The sequence below is a fragment of the Peromyscus leucopus genome, chromosome 23 (assembly GCF_004664715.2).
Source record: "Peromyscus leucopus breed LL Stock chromosome 23, UCI_PerLeu_2.1, whole genome shotgun sequence".
Classification (NCBI taxonomy): domain Eukaryota; kingdom Metazoa; phylum Chordata; class Mammalia; order Rodentia; family Cricetidae; genus Peromyscus; species Peromyscus leucopus.
In genome coordinates, this window is record NC_051082.1 from 7,102,362 (window position 1) to 7,119,863 (window position 17,502).

General features: G+C 49.9%; 1 protein-coding gene across 2 annotated transcripts; it reads right to left on the reverse strand.

The window, feature by feature from the left end:
• Window positions 1-3,560: 3,560 nt before the first annotated feature.
• On the reverse strand, window positions 3,561-14,799 carry Prkab1 (protein kinase AMP-activated non-catalytic subunit beta 1). Of its 2 annotated transcripts, XM_028856557.2 has the most exons (8): window positions 14,671-14,799; window positions 14,364-14,532; window positions 12,003-12,166; window positions 10,568-10,661; window positions 10,223-10,337; window positions 8,342-8,475; window positions 5,006-5,074; window positions 3,561-4,787 (listed from the first exon to the last, which is right to left on the reverse strand). In XM_028856557.2, exons 2-8 carry the CDS (start codon window positions 14,520-14,522, stop codon window positions 4,710-4,712), a joined length of 813 nt encoding a protein of 270 aa, XP_028712390.1. In that variant the 5' UTR covers window positions 14,523-14,532; window positions 14,671-14,799; the 3' UTR covers window positions 3,561-4,709. The 2 variants fall into 2 exon arrangements, with proteins under 2 accessions (XP_028712390.1, XP_037054530.1); XM_037198635.1 differs by lacking the exon at window positions 14,671-14,799 and having other exon boundaries at window positions 14,364-14,619.
• Window positions 14,800-17,502: the final 2,703 nt, after the last annotated feature.

Here is a 17,502-nt window from a genome sequence, read left to right on the forward strand (position 1 = left end):
TGAGGGTCAAATCTGGTAAGGCTTTTGCTATAGAGAGGCTGTGTTCCTTGTGATTGTGGGAAAGAAAATGACTCACCAAGGAGGAAATGAGGTGTTGCAACTTCTTCCCAGAGAACAAACATTAGAAAAATGTCCATTAACTGTCAGCTAAGCTAACCATTTCAGTTCTTAGCCCCAGAATTCTTGGCAGCCAGGGCCTGCCTTAAAAGCTAAGTAAACAGAGTTTGGTTCCAAAAGGAACTTGCCCAGAGGTCTTTTGGACCTGAAGGGACCTACCCCTACGAAACAACTGTGAAATTACTCAGTCACACTGTAAAATGAGGCCCAGCCCTAGACCGCTTAATTCTCACCAAACTCAAGGCATTGAGTTTGTACCAAGTTTCATGACCATGAAACTTGGTTCCTGGGGCCGAGAGAGAGAGGGGGGGGCGTCTACTTAATAGGACTGAACAGCTAGTCTACAGAAAAGGACCTTTGGCCAAAGGTTAGTTTAGAACACTCATGAAGACCCACAGCAAAGGTGGGGCGGCCCTGCAGGGGTGGGGTGGCTCTGCAGGGGTGGGGCAGCCGAGCTGCCACCATAATTACATTGGCTCCTTTCCGTGGTTCTCAGCCAGGACAGAGCTTCCTTCCTTCCCCTACAGGATGCTAGAGTGATAGCTAGTGAGATTCTGAGTGATAGTCTTAGTTGCCACAGTATGGGGTCCTAGTGGTACCCAGTGGGTAGAGAGGTCAGAGCAGCGCTACAAATACCCTAGAATTCACAGACAGCCTTCATCCCCAGTAGTAAAGAATGATCTATATCCGTAGTGCCAAGACCAAGAAACTCTGCTGTAGCTGCGCCAGTCAGAGGCAGTTCTGGCCAGATCTTTCTTGCTGGTTTAAGTGCCACTTACTCTGTCTGAAACCATCAAATGTGGACTCTGTTTCCCTGAAGCTGAGCGGGCGGTGGAAATGGCAGTATGGCAATTTCTGCTTTCCTTTAGATCTGTCAATGAGTGATAGAGCTGTTTGCCCAGAAGGGGTTATTAGAGGTGGAGGAAAGGACTTTGAAAGTGACTCCGCTACTGTACATGCCTGAGGCACCCTCAGAGAGCCACAAAATAGGAAAAGTGGAATTGGCCCAGGCTGTGTGCACCTGGAGCTGTCTACCGGTCTCCCTGGCTATGGAGTTTCCCGATGGGACCATTGAAGTCCCTTTGGGGTGGGGATGGGGCAACAGTAAGGGCTAGCCTACTGACGTGGATCCCAGAGACAGTAGCTGGGTCCCACAGACCAGCTTGTAGGATCCCCTCCAAGGTTCCTAGGAGTTCTCCAGAAGACTGGATGATTCATACAATTAACTGAGGTGATGGGTTTTTACAAGAAATACAGACATATTTACGACTTCCTTGCTTTCTCTTAAAGATGGGAGGCTCAAAGGCAGAAGGCAGCTCAAGTTTCTGTTTGTCCATTCATCTGCTGGGTACACGTGTTGGAGACTCATCGGAAGCAAGAATAACTCAATGACTGACCCAGACTTTGTTCAGACTGTTAACACAGGCGGATGTTTATGTGTACTGTTGCTATAGTAGATTGCACCCGAGACGGTGTCATTTATGAAGAACAAATTATTTCTTGCACTTCTGGAGATTAGGAAGTCTGAGACAAGGTGCTATGGGTGTGGTCACCTGGCCAGGGCTGCTGCAGGCTTCCAAGATGAACCTTTCCACAGGGGCTTTGTCCTCACATGGTAGAAGCCATGAAGGCAAGCTAGCCAAAAGCTTCACAAAGCCCTCTTGTAAGGCCTCCCTCGTGAGGGTGTGAGGAGGAGCTCTCACGGCCTCACCACCTCTTAAACAGCACCTTTTAAACCCATCACAGTGCAGACAACTGAGCTTTGGATGGGACATAGACCACAGCAGATGAGACACCAGGAGAACTCACCGTAAGCTGGAATGTGAGCTAGTGCTCGTGTTCAAAGAACCTCGTTCTCTTAAAATGCTCCGGTCTCCGCCCTCAGTCATGGATGTCTAGGATTTCCTAAGGAGCTGATGTTACATTGTAGTTTCCTTGTCTGGTGCCCTGACTTCCTGTTTGTGGCCAAAACCCACTCACGTTTTGTGGCTCCCAGTGTAAGGTAAGGGAGTCCCAGGTGTCGTCTTGTCTAGTCCAACGCCTCTTGTTTTTCAGGGAGAGGCCGTCCCTAGAAGCCATGGGATTTACATCTGCATCTGCTGGGGGGTGAAGAGTGGGCTCAGAGGCTTCGTCAAGCTGGTGACCTAGTCTTGGAGCACTATCAACTTCCTCCCGTCCACACCCACAAGCAGAGACAAAGGGAAGGAAGTGGCCTTGCCTGGGTCCTCCAGATTCGGTGTTTTCAGATATAGTTCTATGATTGTTGAGATTAACTGCCTAGAAAGATGTCATCCAGGGGCCTCCTGGCACCCACTCATTCACTCTATGCAAACCAAAGATGTTTACTAAGAATTTATATTTTATCATTCCCCAAATAACACAGCCTAACTATTTGCATAAATTTACACTGCATTAAGCATAAAGGAGGATGTGTATAGCTTATATGCAAATAATAGACTATTTTATCTGTGCTTTGAGGGGCTGGAGACCTTCGTAATGGGAGCAGAGATAGAACCATCACCTGGGGATACTGAGAAACCACTGTATTGATCCGGCAGTCCCCTTACATTTTCCTGATTTTCAGGCCTTATCTTTGGCTCTATAAAGTAATTTGTGTTTACATTTCCAGAGGGAGGAAATACATCTTCACTAAAAAGCAACTTGAAGTAAGCTTTCGTAGTCATGGGACCAGTCCTTATCTATGTAGCGAATGCTAGCTAACAGAGCAAGTATGACCTGGGTCACGGGACCCAGCTGGACAGGTGCCTGTACTTCTGTGGTTGGGCAACCCAGCTGCTCCTTTTCCATTTCTTTGAAGTCATTTACTCCCATTGCCTTTAACTGCTGGGTCTGGGACCTCTGGGCCTGTGGGCATCTTCTGGGGACTCCCTTTTGCTCTTTGAGAAAATGAGATCTTTTAATAAATATGCACACAGAATACTCATGTTCTCATTTTCTGAGAGTGTGCCTGCTCTCTGCCACTTTAATACACTAATCGTCTCCCTTAGGAGCCACCCGTGATCCCGGGGCTGTCACTCATAGGGTGGACTCTAGGTTTTCCGTTGCACTGTTGGGTGTTTGGGCCCCTTGTGGGTGGAGCTAAGTTTTTAAATGTGCATGTGGAGGCCACAGGTCAGGTGTTCCATCACTGTCCCTCAAACTCGGGTTAACAAGACTGGCTGGCCGGTGAGTGCCGGGACCTGCTTTTTTTTTTGCACCCCAACACTGGGATTCCAAGCACACGGGACTTTCACGTGGGTGCTGGAGATCTGGCTCAGGTTCCCATACTCCCAACACCAGAGCATCTCCCTGCACCCCAACAGCTCATTTACATGTGGGACTTTATTGTTCTCGCCTCGTCTCACTCACTACAGAGTGCACTGAGCAGGCCTGAAGTTCTAATCTTCTTCAAAAACACTGAATAGAATCTAAATTTCCTCTAGTTAGTTTTACAAACCTTTATTGAAACTTACACATCAAGACGACAGCAATTGAGTGTTTTGAAAACAGTAACAAAAAGGTACCCAACTCAGGTCAGCCAAATACTGGACATCACTGAGCCTGTTCCCACCTCTCTGGCAAGAACAAAGGATATAATGGTAACTTCTGCTGACAGGTGACAGGAACCTATACCAATGGGCACATCTGTGGCATCACCATGGAAACCAAGACGAGTGTAAAACAGGTTCATTCACACTGATCCAAAGGACTCTTCCTGCTGGGAATCCGGCAGGCTGCTGAAGGGGCTCCAGATCTTTTAGAACAAGCAATGCAACCACTGTGACCTCCTTTGCTCACTAGAGACACGGGTCCCCAGCTGAAGAGCACATGCTGGGACTGAAAGGAGGGTGGGGCTTTGACAAAGTTGTCATGGTAACACTGTCACCATTACAGTTGAAATAAGGAGTGGACAACCTTCCATGGTGGCCAGTCCTCAGGATCATTCAGCTTAATGGAGAATACGGCAGTGGGTTTTGAAGTCTGTGTTGACAACAATTATTGCTGAGTGTAGTCACATGATCTATAGTCCCATCCTGGTGACTTATTGCCTTCGGTAGGACTGGACAGCCAGCCACTCTAGTTAAAAAAGGTCCTTAGTGCACACAGTGTCGGGCAATGATTGCAAAGCTGCATCCGGAAATCAGACATCTGAGTTTCCATAGAATCTACAATCTACTGCTTTGATTTGGAAGGGCAGGCAAGATTGACTATTGCTCATGTCCGCGGCCAGGCTTCAGCAGGGACAGGCCATCGACCTTGGACACAGACGATGAGGATTTCTGTGTGGCTTCAGTCCCTGCTCCCCAGCTTTTACCGGCAAGGTGCCAGCATTTGGGTCTGGCTTTCGACATCTCTGGCCAGCTGGGGGATGATGTCTGGAGCACACTAGCCTCGTGGACTGTGGTTCTGGGACTGCAAACAGCTGTCCCTTCCCATTTCTGGACTCTTCTAGAGAGGCTGTGCCTGGACAAACCTTCAAGGAGGGCTAGGGCAGGGGTGAAATGTCCCAGAGAGTGAGTGAGGATCTGCATGCACGTGGAGAGCCCAGCCCTGCCTGCTGTCCCTGTGGTCCATGGCTGGCTCTTAGCATCTCATATGGGCTTGTAGAGCAGGGTGGTGACATACTTTTTCTTGTACCGGTGGGTTGCGCTGAGCACCATCACTCCATCCTAAGGGTGGAAATGCCAAAAGGCAGGACAGTCAGGGACGCAGACTCCAGAGAGCATGAGAATCACCAGACTTAAGGAAAACACAAGCTCCTGGGTAAAGCCCGAGCCTGTCAGACCCCCAAAGCAGCTCTGGCTGTCAGCACGTCCAGGCAGTCCTAGAATGACAGGTCTTCAGAGCACACGCTCAGGGACTGCTCTAAGGCCAGACAGGTTATTACCTTGATAGAGAGTGCATAGAGGTGGTTCAACATGACATGGTTGGGCTCTGGAAGCAGCGCTGGATCACACTGGGAGAGAACAGAGGGAGACATGAGCAAGTTAGATATGGAAGTCAAGACGATTTTCCTCCCTTATGTCATGGCCCAGGCAGGGTAGCCAAGGACAGGAGACAGGCTCACAGGTTGACCAGTCTTCCCAAGCTGGGCTGTGGAGATGACAGCTGAGTTGAGAGGTTGGAGCTACCATCACTGGAATACTCCTCAAGTATCTTTCACTGACTTTTAAAGCTCCTGTCCCATCCTTACAGAGAAGAGGCAGAAGATCAAGGACCTACTGAAATGCTTCCAAGGAACACAAGATATGCTGGGTACTAAATGCCCCTGAGAAGCAGATGGTAAAATCGAGTCTCTACAGCTGCATAATGAAGCAGGTAACAGTAGGCGACTCTGGAAGTGGACACGTGGATGCTGCCTCGCCACACCGTTCCATCTCAAGAGGCCAGATAGCTAGTTTTTTCATTGCACATTCCCAACTTTTAAGAAAATACACTAAAATGGAAAAGAAAAGAAAAGAAAAGAAAAGCCATCAGTCTGTGGTGGCTCAAAGCTGAGGTCCCTGCCTCACGGAGAGGAGTGTTCACCTCCCTCAGCGCTGGGAACTCCAGTACTGAAGTGCCTTCAGAGCGAGCGGCCAGCAGGCCCAGGACACCCAGAAGGCTGAAAGCGAACTCAGGAGGTGTGGCCAGCCTTTCCAAATGAAGCTGGAAGGCCTTCACCATGCTGTGCAGTCGTCTCGAGGGCTTTGAGTGGTGGCAAGCTGCAGCCTAATGAGCTACTCTGGTTGCAGTCTGGGGAAGTCTGCTGGGGACAAACAGCCTGCAGTCATAAGAGTACACGCTAGCTTCATCGAGGGACAGACGTGGAGGTGGAGGAGCTAGCTAGCTCTGTCCCTGTCCTCCTGAGAGCTCCTGCTGGGCAGGCCTGGCGGGAAGAGAATAATTGGCCACCATGCCTCAGCTGAATGCTGCTTCAGCCAAAGGCTGCTGGGAGGTTTCCAAGAACTACAGGTTTTATCTGTCATCTTTTAAAGTTGACTAATACTTTGAGCACATCATGTTTGGGATATGCAAGTTCTGTGGATTGCCTACACTGGATCAGTATCATCTATGGAAAGCATTATGGATGATTCTTAAAGTCAGACACAGAACTACCTACCATGATTCAGCCACACAACCCATGTGTCTGTCTGTATCTGTGTGCACATACGTGTGCATGTAATGCATGAGTGCATCCAAAGCAAACAAAATCTGGGTGCTGAAGAGACATCAATATGCCATGTTCACTGCAGCACTATTCACAACAGCCAAGATGTGGAACACTAAACCACGGGTGGGTGGATTTACAAATGTAGCATACATACACCACTGTGATAGCTGCTACTGTCAACTCGACACATTTCCTGGATGGGACACTGCAGAAGGCATGCATTTATTATGGATGATTGTGGATGCAATGAGACCACCTCCCTCAAACTCCTGCTGCTGCTGCTGCTGCTGCTGCTGCTGTTGCTTTCCCTGTTAGGATGAACTTGACCCTGGAACTATGAATCCAAATGTACCCTTTCTCCCTGAAATTGCTTTTATCAAATCTTATTACAGCAATGGGAAAAGAAACTACAACCATGGTATGTGGCTTGGCCTTAAAAAGGAAGAGAATTTTGTCATTTGCAACAACAAGGATGAATTCTGTGGACATTAAGTAAGCCAGGAGGCACAGGAAGACAAAACCGTGTGACATATATGTACATAATCTTTAGAGAGCAGGATGGGTGAGACAGAACAATAGTTATAGGGAAGATGTTGGCTATGAGAAACAGCTATGAGAGGAGGCTGACCACAGTAACAACAATGTGCTAGAATTCTCAAAACCTCCAAGACAGCGGGCTTTGACCTCACCTTGGGACGCCACTCACCAGCTCTGGAGCTCTTTCTCTTTACCATGAAGCTTACATAAGACCAGGTGGAAAGCACTCCCAAACTGGAAACAAGGTCTGTTAGTGCTCAGGGCTGCCTGTGTCAGGAGTCCCGGCACAGGTTCTCCCTAGTCATGTCTCCCTGGGCCGGAGGAGGTGCCTTCCTAGCTTAGGAGGGTGCTGACTGTCTTCCAACCTCTGCACTGTTTTAGAAGAGGGAGGGGAGCGGCTTCACCCAGATCTTTGAGGACAGCGGCTAAGGGTCCTTGTAGACCCCACTGGCTGCCTGTCTGAGGTCTGCACTGAACATAGGATCAGCCACTGGGGTCTGAAGTTTGCTGGTTCTTACACTGGCCTCCTCCTGGATACAGAGTGATGACCGACCACACCAGGCACTATCTGTGCATGGACTCTCAGCAGAGGGGAGTCCGGTGCCTGAGAGAGGGGAGTCTTCTGAGACGGAGTACAAACACTAACTACCCTGGTGGTCCAGAGTGATAGCTCTAAGGGAAGCCCCCCACAGACACACTCTGCTCGCCAGCATGTGCAGTCTACTTCTGGGTGGAGTGTCGAGTGCGTGGTTATTTTAGCACCTGCTACAGTTTGACTGTTTCCCCTAAAGCCCATGCACTGGGACCTTAATCCCCAGTGGCATGGGAGATGGTATAACTGGTGATGAATTAGGTCAAGAGAGTAGTTCAGTCATCTTGAGGGCACTGTTAGGAGTGGGCTCAACCCCTGCTTGCCTTTCCACCTCTGCCATGGCAGATGTGGTACAAAAGCCCTCACAGCTGCAGATGCCATGCTTGTGGGCCGTATGGCTGTTGGGCCTACACCAAACCACTTTCCGGTCTTCTAAGTTTTTATTCTGTGTCAGCAGCAGATAATGGGTAAGACCGCGCCGAGCCGCCGTATGAACAGAGCTGGGCGGAATGGACAACTTAGGTTAAAGAGAATGGAAAGTCAGCCACCGGAAACAGCTGGCTGTTCAAGGCCCACACTTCCTTCCTGCAGGTCACTGAACAGTTTCTCAGAGGAAATGCGCTAAGATAGCTCAAGCCTCCTCAATCATCAGAAGGGCTGATGTTTCCGAAAGCAACTTGATCCTTAAAGTTGATTCTAAGATGCTGTGGCTGGAGGAGGAACTCAAGCTCTAGCTGACCAAGAGGAGGTGGTTAACTATTTTCTCGGGAAATGTAATGTAATGGGCGTCAGCCTTTCCCCGGCAGCCTGTGTCCCCGTGTCAGGACCAGGGCAGCTCCCAACAACGGGAGACACGCGTGCTCACCGCTGCTTTGTAAGCAGCAGGCAGAGAGGAGGGCAGGTGAGCACGACCACGGAGGAGGTCTGGACGGAGTACTCACAGAAATGCCCGTGTCCTTGTTCAGGATGACCTGCAGCAGGTGTGGAGGGAGGATGGGTGGGGCTTTGAACCGCTCTTCCGGTTTGGAGATGTAAGGCTCCTGGTGGTAGGGTCCCGGTGGGGAACTGGACAGCTCTGTGGGGAGACGGTGACAGGACGCGCTGAGACCGCACGCTCTGGGGGCTGCGTGCGATTTATGGTGTCGTCACCTACTTCCTGTCCTCGCTCCCTCAGTACAGACTCGTGTTTTCTTCAGCTATTCAAGCTCCAAGGAGGACGAACAGGGGGTGAAATCACCGTTAGAATCTGGGTGCTCAGATAAGCCTCAGTGGTAAAATTGAGATGCTCCAATGAAAAGACAGCGGTAACAAGGTCAGGTGTCTGGGTCATAGTAGCAGGAGCCAGTCCTAATGACCTACTAACCTCTCCTGTCAGAGGAAAGGCTTCCTTCTTACTGCAGGCTGGGTTTGACAAACACTGCAAGTTCAAGGCTTCAAATCGGGAAAAGTGGCCTCGTCTAAGATACAAGTTCTACTAGGCAGAATAACATAGGTTTAATGAGGCACCGGCATATCAAAAATAAATAACAATAAAGACCTAAGGGTAAAGACTCTTTGGCTCCACACGCTAGGCCTGGGTATCCTTACTGTGCAGACACAGTAAGAAGCTTCTGGAAGTGCAGCACCTCATGCAGAAGCAGCAGCTCAAATAGTGACAGCTGGCTGGCTGGCTGGCTGGCTGAGGTACTGAGCCACGATCCAAACAGCAGGATGGGTTCTGGTCACCTGACCTCTTAAGCTGGCCCAGAACTGCCAACTTTCTCAACATCATTTTCTAGGTCGGGCTCCCTCTGCATGATCCAACCACATCTCAGCTGGAAAACTGAGAAAAGCATTCCGTGCAGAAAACGGAGCCATGAGGAGTAAGCACATGGCATAAGACAAACAAACTCAAGTGTCTAAACAGGTCTGGCGCTGGAGAGGGCTCAGCAGCCGCGAGGTGCACGCCGACTAAAGGCTTTTGGTGCGCCCACGAAGTTCCAAGTCAGCCAGTGCGAGGAGCGTGTGCACGGCCTCCCTGCCACACCCTCTGCCTATCTGAAACATGGGACTGGTCATCTGGGGACAACCAGTGATCCCGAGGAAGGGGCACTGGCTTTGGATCTCTAAGCCAGATCCACACTCTGACCCGTTAGGCACAGCCAGCCCAGCCCAGCCGTCCATTACAGCTGTGACGCTACAAGTGTACCACCTGCACCACGACACAGTCTCTCCTCAACTGTCCCTGGGACATTCCAGGGGGTTTCTTCCTGTGGGGTGTGGGTGGACCGCAGGCACCGAAAGCTCCGTGGTTAGAAGACTCTGGTTTACCAGGACCGAACAGAACGGGTTTCCAGAAACGAGAGTTGTGCGATGCAGCCTATGTTCTACAGGGAGCCACTTTCTCTCAGAAGCCTGACAAGGGGCTAATGGGCTGCACAAGTGACGGCCAAGGTCACTGAGGTGTCGTTTATCACCTGTCCGCCTGCAATTCTCCAGGCACTGTGAGCTGGCAGCTCCCCTGGCGCTGGCTCATTTCTGACCCGCTGTGTCCTCCAGGGCCTCTCCAGCCCTGCCTGTGGCATATCATCCAGTCTGGCTGTGTTTCTACGGCCAAGTAGAACTACCGAGTAGCCCCCAGACAAGGGCGGTGACCTACGACCTCTTTGGGGTTAAACTCCAACAGCCAGAGCGGACGGAATTAGGAATGAACTGCTCTGGCCCAGAGAGCCACAACTATCTAGCTGGCCGGGCAGCTTTAGCTCAAGTGTGAGAGGCAAGGGAAACAGAGTATGTGCAGGGCCCCAGCCTGCACACACGTGGGATAAAGTAACTGTTCATACCAGACACATCGGAGCACTTTTGGGAATCCACCATTAAAGCATCAAACACTTCAAAGTCAGTTTTCTTCACTTGAATGATGTTGTTAACTGTGCCAAGCTGGCTGGTTACTATTGGCTGGGAAGAGACAGACAGGCAGAAATCATAACATGGAAGGTCTGTGGAGTTTCCAGAGGACTAGAATTCCTGGCTGGAAGGTCTCACCGCCTGGCTAGCTACTCTTGGTCAATTATACCAACGGCCTAGCAGCTGGCGCTATCTAACTTGGAGCCACAGCGGGGAAGTCACAAGGGAGGTGATTGCTGGCTGTGCAGGTACCCAGCGGGCCAGGGCTGCAGGAAAAGTACCTCGGAAGGATCGTGGGTCCACTGACCATCCACAAAGAACTTATACTGATGCTCTCCTTCAGGCAGATCCAGGATGGCCACAAAGTTATTTTGGCTGCAGAAAGAAAGGAAGCAGTGTTTCAGCTGGGTGGGGTGGGGGTGGGGGTGGCTGACCTCTGGCTCCAGGTACAACCAAGAGTTCGGCTGCAGGAGAGCAGACGTGTTGGACCAATTCAGACAATTCACGGTCTCGGTCTCAACCTAGGACAGCCACTTAATGAAGCAGCAGGCAAGAGTTTCCAGAAAACTCCCTCTGCTCAGACACTAGGAACCAGAATCCTAACCCCGAAAGGTCAACAAATGGTAATTCATGCTTCTCAAATCTGCAAGGAGGGGTCCACAAAGGCAGACACAGCTGCCTAGCTTTCCCTTCGTCAGTTTTCCGTGGACAGGGAGACGGCCAGTGTAACAGGGCACACACGTGTATATATACACGGGCAGGGAGACGGCCAGTGTAACGGCACACACGTGTATATATACACGGGCAGGGAGACGGCCAGTGTAACGGCACACACGTGTATATATACACGGTCAGGGAGACGGTCAGTGTAACGGCACACACGTGTATATATACACGGTCAGGGAGACGGCCAGTGTAACAGGGCACACACGTGTATATATACACGGGCAGGGAGACGGCCAGTGTAACAGGGCACACATGCACACATATACGCACACATGCATGCGCACACACACACACACACACACACACACACACACACACACGAACGTGTATAACTAACTACCCAGCAATTCTTGAGCCCTTGCCATTTAGCTGTCAGGCCATTTCTTGGCCTGACTTGAGCTGACTTGTGGCTCCGGGGCCCAGTGGTTCCCCGCTTCAGTGTCAGCCGTTGGGGACACAGGGGCTCTGACAATCGTCAGGTGGCACAGCAGGGCACTGCTCTCCATTTATCACAAGTGGTCACTAGTGAGTGTGTGGGTTTCTGAGGAAGTGTCTCAGTACATCTTTGCTAACGTCTTCAGAACATGTACCTTCCAACCTTCCAAAAGTAACAGAAGGGAGGTGGTCTGGTCGACAGTCCCTCACGGGGCGACTGCTGAGGGCAGGCAATGTGGGCTCGGATCTAGGCCTCCGAGGTTCCCAGCCCCACAATCCCTCCATTGCCCCGGGAACAACTTCTTCAGAAGAAACGGCAGCTGAGTGTCGAGGATGGCTCAGAAATGTCCTCCTGAGACACTGCTGTCCTCCACAACCATGCACTAGAGACCGAGACCCTTGGGGTGGAGATCTGAACTCCACCTCATAGAGTGAACTATTTCCTCACTCACCATCTATCTTAGGAAAATACACTTTGCGCCGCTCACCCAGAGAAACGAGAGCAGACCCACAGCTAAGGCCACACGAGGAGGAGAGTCCCAGGCCATTAGTTACCTTCTCGTGAGGGGCAGTTTGCTCCAGTTGTTGAAGGACCCAGACAAGTAGACCTCCTTTCCACCCCCTGTCCAGCGGAACACAGTGGGCCGAGCCTGGGCGGGGGCTTTGTCATTCACTTCCAGGTCATGCTGCCAGGCCAGGAATTCCTCCTTCTCTGGAGCCTAAGAAGCAGAGCCATTTACTCAGGGTCAGGCAGCATGCCCACACCAGACTGTCAGCCTAAGATCGACCACACACTCTAATCAGGCGGCTCTCACCACTTAGTCCTACTCGTCTGTTCCCCACCTGCATTTGGAGATAGTAAAAACAACGGCTTCTGTCAGTCCTGTGAAGACTGAGATAGTCTGACACACACACTGGGTGCTTAATCATTAGCTCCTGTTACTGCGACTGGACCTCACAAAAACTCTAGAGGAAGCTAGACAGACGGTCTACTTGGAAGAAGACTGCCATGAATCCAAGGTGAGTTTAAGACATGTGATTTCCCTCCAGTAAGCAAGACTTCCGGGTATGGACGCTCTCAGAGCTGTTACAACTGGCAAATTCAGATGGCGAGGGAGGAGCTGTTCACCAAGCACCGGAGAAACAGATTAGTAAGACGCCCTGGTCCCTTCACTATGACAAACGACACTATCCAGTGACTTCAGAGAGTGACTGACTGACTCCAGACAGAGAGAAAGGACGACAGCCAGCCCTGGGGTGAAACAGTTCTCTAGTCAGAAGAAAAGCCAAAGACTAGATTTCTAGGATGGGAAACCGCCCCGAGGGGAGTTTAGGAGCGTCTATCGCTTTCACTTCCAGATGCTGATCTGCTCTTATCTAAAAGATGCCTGCAGTCTCTGGATCTACAATTGTTTTAGAGCAGTGGTTCTCACCCTTTAAACACGGTTCCACCTGTTGTGCTGACCCCCAACCAACCATCAAATTGTTTTCCCTGATACTTCATAACTGTAATTTCCTGTTATCAATCATAATGTAAACACACACACACACACACACATACATATATATTACACAGAAGGCTGCCAAAGGGGTCGTGACCCACAGCCTTAGAGCGATCACTGTAACCACAATTGGGAGGAATTTCTGACTTGATCAGGCGGCCCAGTTACTACTGATGAGATGAGAAGGAATGCCATTTAAATCCCCACTCCCTGGACAGCAACAACCCCCATTTCTTTTTTAAAACAAAGTTTACTTGGCTCACAGCAAGGAGAGCAGAGGGCACGGTGAATATACACCTGCCACAACACTTACTTCCTCTTAAATAGCCTCGGGCCAAAATTACTTCTAGGGGTGGGGACAATCTCAACTCTGGAGAAAACACCACTCCAAAGATCACAACACACACCTTTCCCCCAAAGCAGCAAGCCGGGAAAATGAGTTACAGTAACAAGATGCAGTCTCCATAAGAGTTCTTCAAAGTTAGACTCAAAATCAAGAGCCAAAGAATAATAATGTCGATCTACCTAGCCCAATTTGGGGGCGGGGGTGAGTAAAAGCCGACTGAGTGACCAGGAAAATTAGTCTGTTTAAGTAATGGGGATTTATAGGCAACAAGACACTAACAGACTGTGCAGGTCAGAGTCGACCTTCCCACTTGCAGTTTATTCTAAGGAATTAGCTCCTTCCACTAAATCACCAAATGTCCTTGGACTGGGCCGGAAGCACTGGCCACATCGCTGTGGTTAAGAGGATGTGGCTCAAGCAGGAACTTTCAGGCTTGACCTGCAAAAAAAATGGTTTGCTCTGGTCTGCTTCCAGTCCAGGTCACTGTTTCAGTAAAGGAGAGGTGGAGTAGCAGTTAGCTGCTGGCTGCTGTTCGGAGTGACTCTTGGCCACTGACCACCTCAAATGCAACAGCCGGGTCTAAGGGAGGTTAGCAAGGTGGACCAAGAGTGTCTGGAACCAAACACCCCGGGCCAGTCAGCTAGTCAACTTCATTTTCAGCCTAACATATGTGCTCCCTGTTTTACCTCCAAAACGAACACCCAGACTCCCCGCCCAACTTTTGCAAACGCCCGATCGGCCTGAAGCTGAGGCCAAGTTTCCGCAAAGCCGTGCAATCAATTACATCTAAGAGGGAAAGGAAACGCCGGTGCTCAATTACAGCTCGCTCGCCCCGCAATTAATTAAGAATCTGAAACTCCGGTCCCAGAGCTGCTTTCTCCTTAATGATGTTCCACGGAGCCCTGGGTGACGCTCCTATCGGTAATTAGGCACAGGTTCCCGGACAGCCAACGAGGGCGGTGACGGGGCCAGCAGCTCCCTCCAGGTGCGAAGTTGGGCATGTGGCGGGAACAACGCAAAGGGGGCGCAAAGGGGGGAGGGGGTCTCGGAGGCCCCCCGACTCAGCACCTTGATTTCCTCCGAGTGGAAGATGTCGGCGTCCTCGGGGCTGTCCATCAAGATCTTGGGCCTGTCCCCATCCTTGGCGCCCCCGGAGCTGTCCCTCCGCGCCGTCTTGTGGCCGCCCTGGCGCTCTAGCGCGGCGCGCTCGCTGCTCGTGTTGCCCATGGCGGGGAATCTGCGGGGGGGTGGACGACACAGGGAAACGGGAAGGGACGAGCCGGGACCCCCCACCCCCGGGACCCCCGGGACCCCCGGGACCGCGGGCCACGCCCCTCGGCCCCCGCGCGCGCGCGCTCGCCCAGCCCCGCTGTACCTGCTCCGGCGGCAGCCGCGGCTACAACTCCGACCAGAGCCGGAGCGTAACTTGACACTTGTCGGGCAAACTTCTCCCACCCCTTAGCAGCTTCCGCTTCCGGCCGGGCCCCGCGCAGGCAGGATGGTCACGGGGGGGACGGGGGACACGGACGGAGCGCTCCAGGCGAGCCCGGCGTCACTTCCGTTTCCGTCCTGGGAGAGGGGCTCCGCTCGCCCGCGGCCTCCTCCGGCCGCGCAGCGCGCAGTCGCTGTGGGTCGTTCCGGGCCGCTCCCAGGACGAGCTTCCCGACGGCCGGCAGGAGGCGCTCGTGTGCCCGCCTCGTCCCGCTCCGGATTGAGCGGGGATGCCCTTGACCGGGGCCGCCTACCCCACTCCCAGTGTGTGCGCTCTCCAGTTAATGGGGGGGGTCTTTGTAAAGGGCAAATAGAACTAAGAAACCAGGAGCTGGCGAGATGGCAAGGCGGTCGGGGGCGCTTGGTCCTGCAGAGTTCCCGGGTTCGATTCCGAGCTCACAAGGTTATCGGTGTGGTTTTGTTGTCTTTGAAGTTGAGGGTAAGACCTGTTGATGAGGCATTTTGAAAGGTGCCTTGGAACGACTTTGGACACAGTAGGCATGAAATGTGTTAGTGTTTAGGGCTTCGGTAGAGATACAGACCCTTTTACTAAAATGTTCTCGTCTTCCACACTGTCACTCACGTTTTAAAAACATTGTCGTGCGTTTATTATTTTTTTAAAAATGCATTGGATTTCCTAGCCCATGCCTTGCATTTCATCCACTGAACATTTATTTAGTATTTTTTTTTATTACTTGCAATGTGACACATTTTCGTTAAGGGAACCAGGGACCCTGATGACTAACATATGGTCTTCTAGAGAGAATTTGACAGTATCTATGTTTAAAAAAAAAGAATCTTCATTTTTATGAACAATTATACTTCTAGTGAATCACTATAAAAATTCACACATGAAAATTATGTACAAGCATGCTTTTTTGAAGCATTGATTCTAATTATTATACCAATTCTAAGATGCACATTTTAAGACATCTTATCTCTCTGAAATTGGATGCTTCTAGCCATAAAAAAAAAAATCTTAGATTTGATGAAATAGAGAAATTTAAAACCCCAGAAGTTTTTTTGGTGCAAGAACGGCTAACTGCTTTTTACAACATATTGAGGCAACATTTAAAAAAAGTCAATAGCAGGATGTAGTGGGACACCCCTAAAATCCTAGCTCAGGGGGGGTGGCCATGAGTTTGGGGCCAGCCTGGGCTACATAGTGGTAACTAATGTCAAAGATGGGTAAGTGTGTGTGTGTGTGTGTGTGTGTGTGTGTGTGTGTGTGTGTGTGAAGGTTGGGGAGCTTCAAGATGGTTCAGTAAAGGTACTTGCCAAGCCAGTGTGGCAAACTTAAGTTCCATCCCCAGAGCTCCGCTCCACAGAGTTGTCCTCTGATCTCCATACATGTGCTGTGGTACTGCACCTACATGCTGGTGAACACACACACACACACACACACACACACACACACACACACACACACTCTTTATAAGCGTAAAGAAAAATTATGAAAATGTATTAACTGACAAAATAACAGGCGAGCATGGGCTCTGAAGTCAGCCTGCCTGATCTCAAATTCTGATTTTAACATCTGGTAAGTTCCACAGTGGCTTCTACTGGGAAATGGCCGTAGAAACAACGCCAGTCTTATAGGCCTGCTTTGTAACTCACTTAAGACCATTCATGAGCCGGGCGGTGGTGGCGCACGCCTTTGATCCCAGCACTCGGGAGGCAGAGCCAGGCAGATCTCTGTGAGTTCGAGGCCAGCCTGGTCTACAGAGTGAGATCCAGAACAGACACCAAAATGACACAGAGAAATCCTGTCTCGAAAAACAAACAACAACAACAACAACAACAACAACAACAACAACAACAAAAAGACCATTCATGAAAAATGGCCAGCATCTTGACCCGAGGACACACACAGTGGTTGGCACTTTTATTAGTATCCTCATTCTTGAAGATGGAAAGTTCTGGAAGAATATGTAACAAATACTGTGGATGAGGAGAGGAGTGAGATTAAAATTGGAAAAGACAGAAGGACAGCTTTTGCTTTTTAGTTTATATGTTTATATACTTTTTCTTTTTTCTTTTCTTTTTTTTTGCCAGTGAGGCTATGAGCAACAATAAATAAGATATGCTCCAAATTCTAAAGGAATACAGCATAGAAGAGGAGCGGGTCACAGGAAGGCAAAGGATTGTGCCTCAGCCAGGGCAAGGGCTGTGTGGGGGCCAGGGAAGATTTTCTGGAACTAATGACCAACAATCCGAATTTACTCAGTGGAGTCAGGACTGTTGAATGTGCCTGCTGGACTGAATAAGCCAAGCTGGAACAGATGAGCTGTTTTTCTAACTGTGGTTCTGACGACATCCTCACGTCATCAGCGAGATTAGTTAGATTTATTTATTTATTTATTTATTTATTTATTTATTTATTTATTTATTTATTTATTTATTTATCTCTCTCTATCTATCTATTATCTATTTACTTATTTACTTACTTATCTATTTATTTATCCCTGCTGGACTTTTTTAATATAAAAATTTAGATAGATAGATAGATAGATAGATAGATAGATATTTAAAAAGAAAATTCACGGAAGCCCCTTTTTTCTTTTTCTTTTTCTTTTATTGAAAGAGGAGGTTGACCAGTTGGCCTTTCCTATATTATGTATGTATGTATGTATCTATCTATCTATCCATCCATCCATCCATCCCTGCTGGACTTTTTTTAATAAAAATTTATTGATATTGATAGATAGATATTAAA

Bases quoted from the DNA above. Each gene is read 5' to 3' on its own strand.
- Prkab1 (XM_028856557.2), bottom strand. From the start codon at position 14,522: ATGGGCAACACGAGCAGCGAGCGCGCCGCGCTAGAGCGCCAGGGCGGC. The intron at 10,338-10,567 runs GTACTTTTCCTG...GTCTCTTCCCAG, and splicing joins GGACCCACGATCCTTCCGAG to CCAATAGTAACCAGCCAGCT. The intron at 5,075-8,341 runs GTGAGTACTCCG...GTTCTCTCCCAG, and splicing joins ACAAGGACACGGGCATTTCT to TGTGATCCAGCGCTGCTTCC.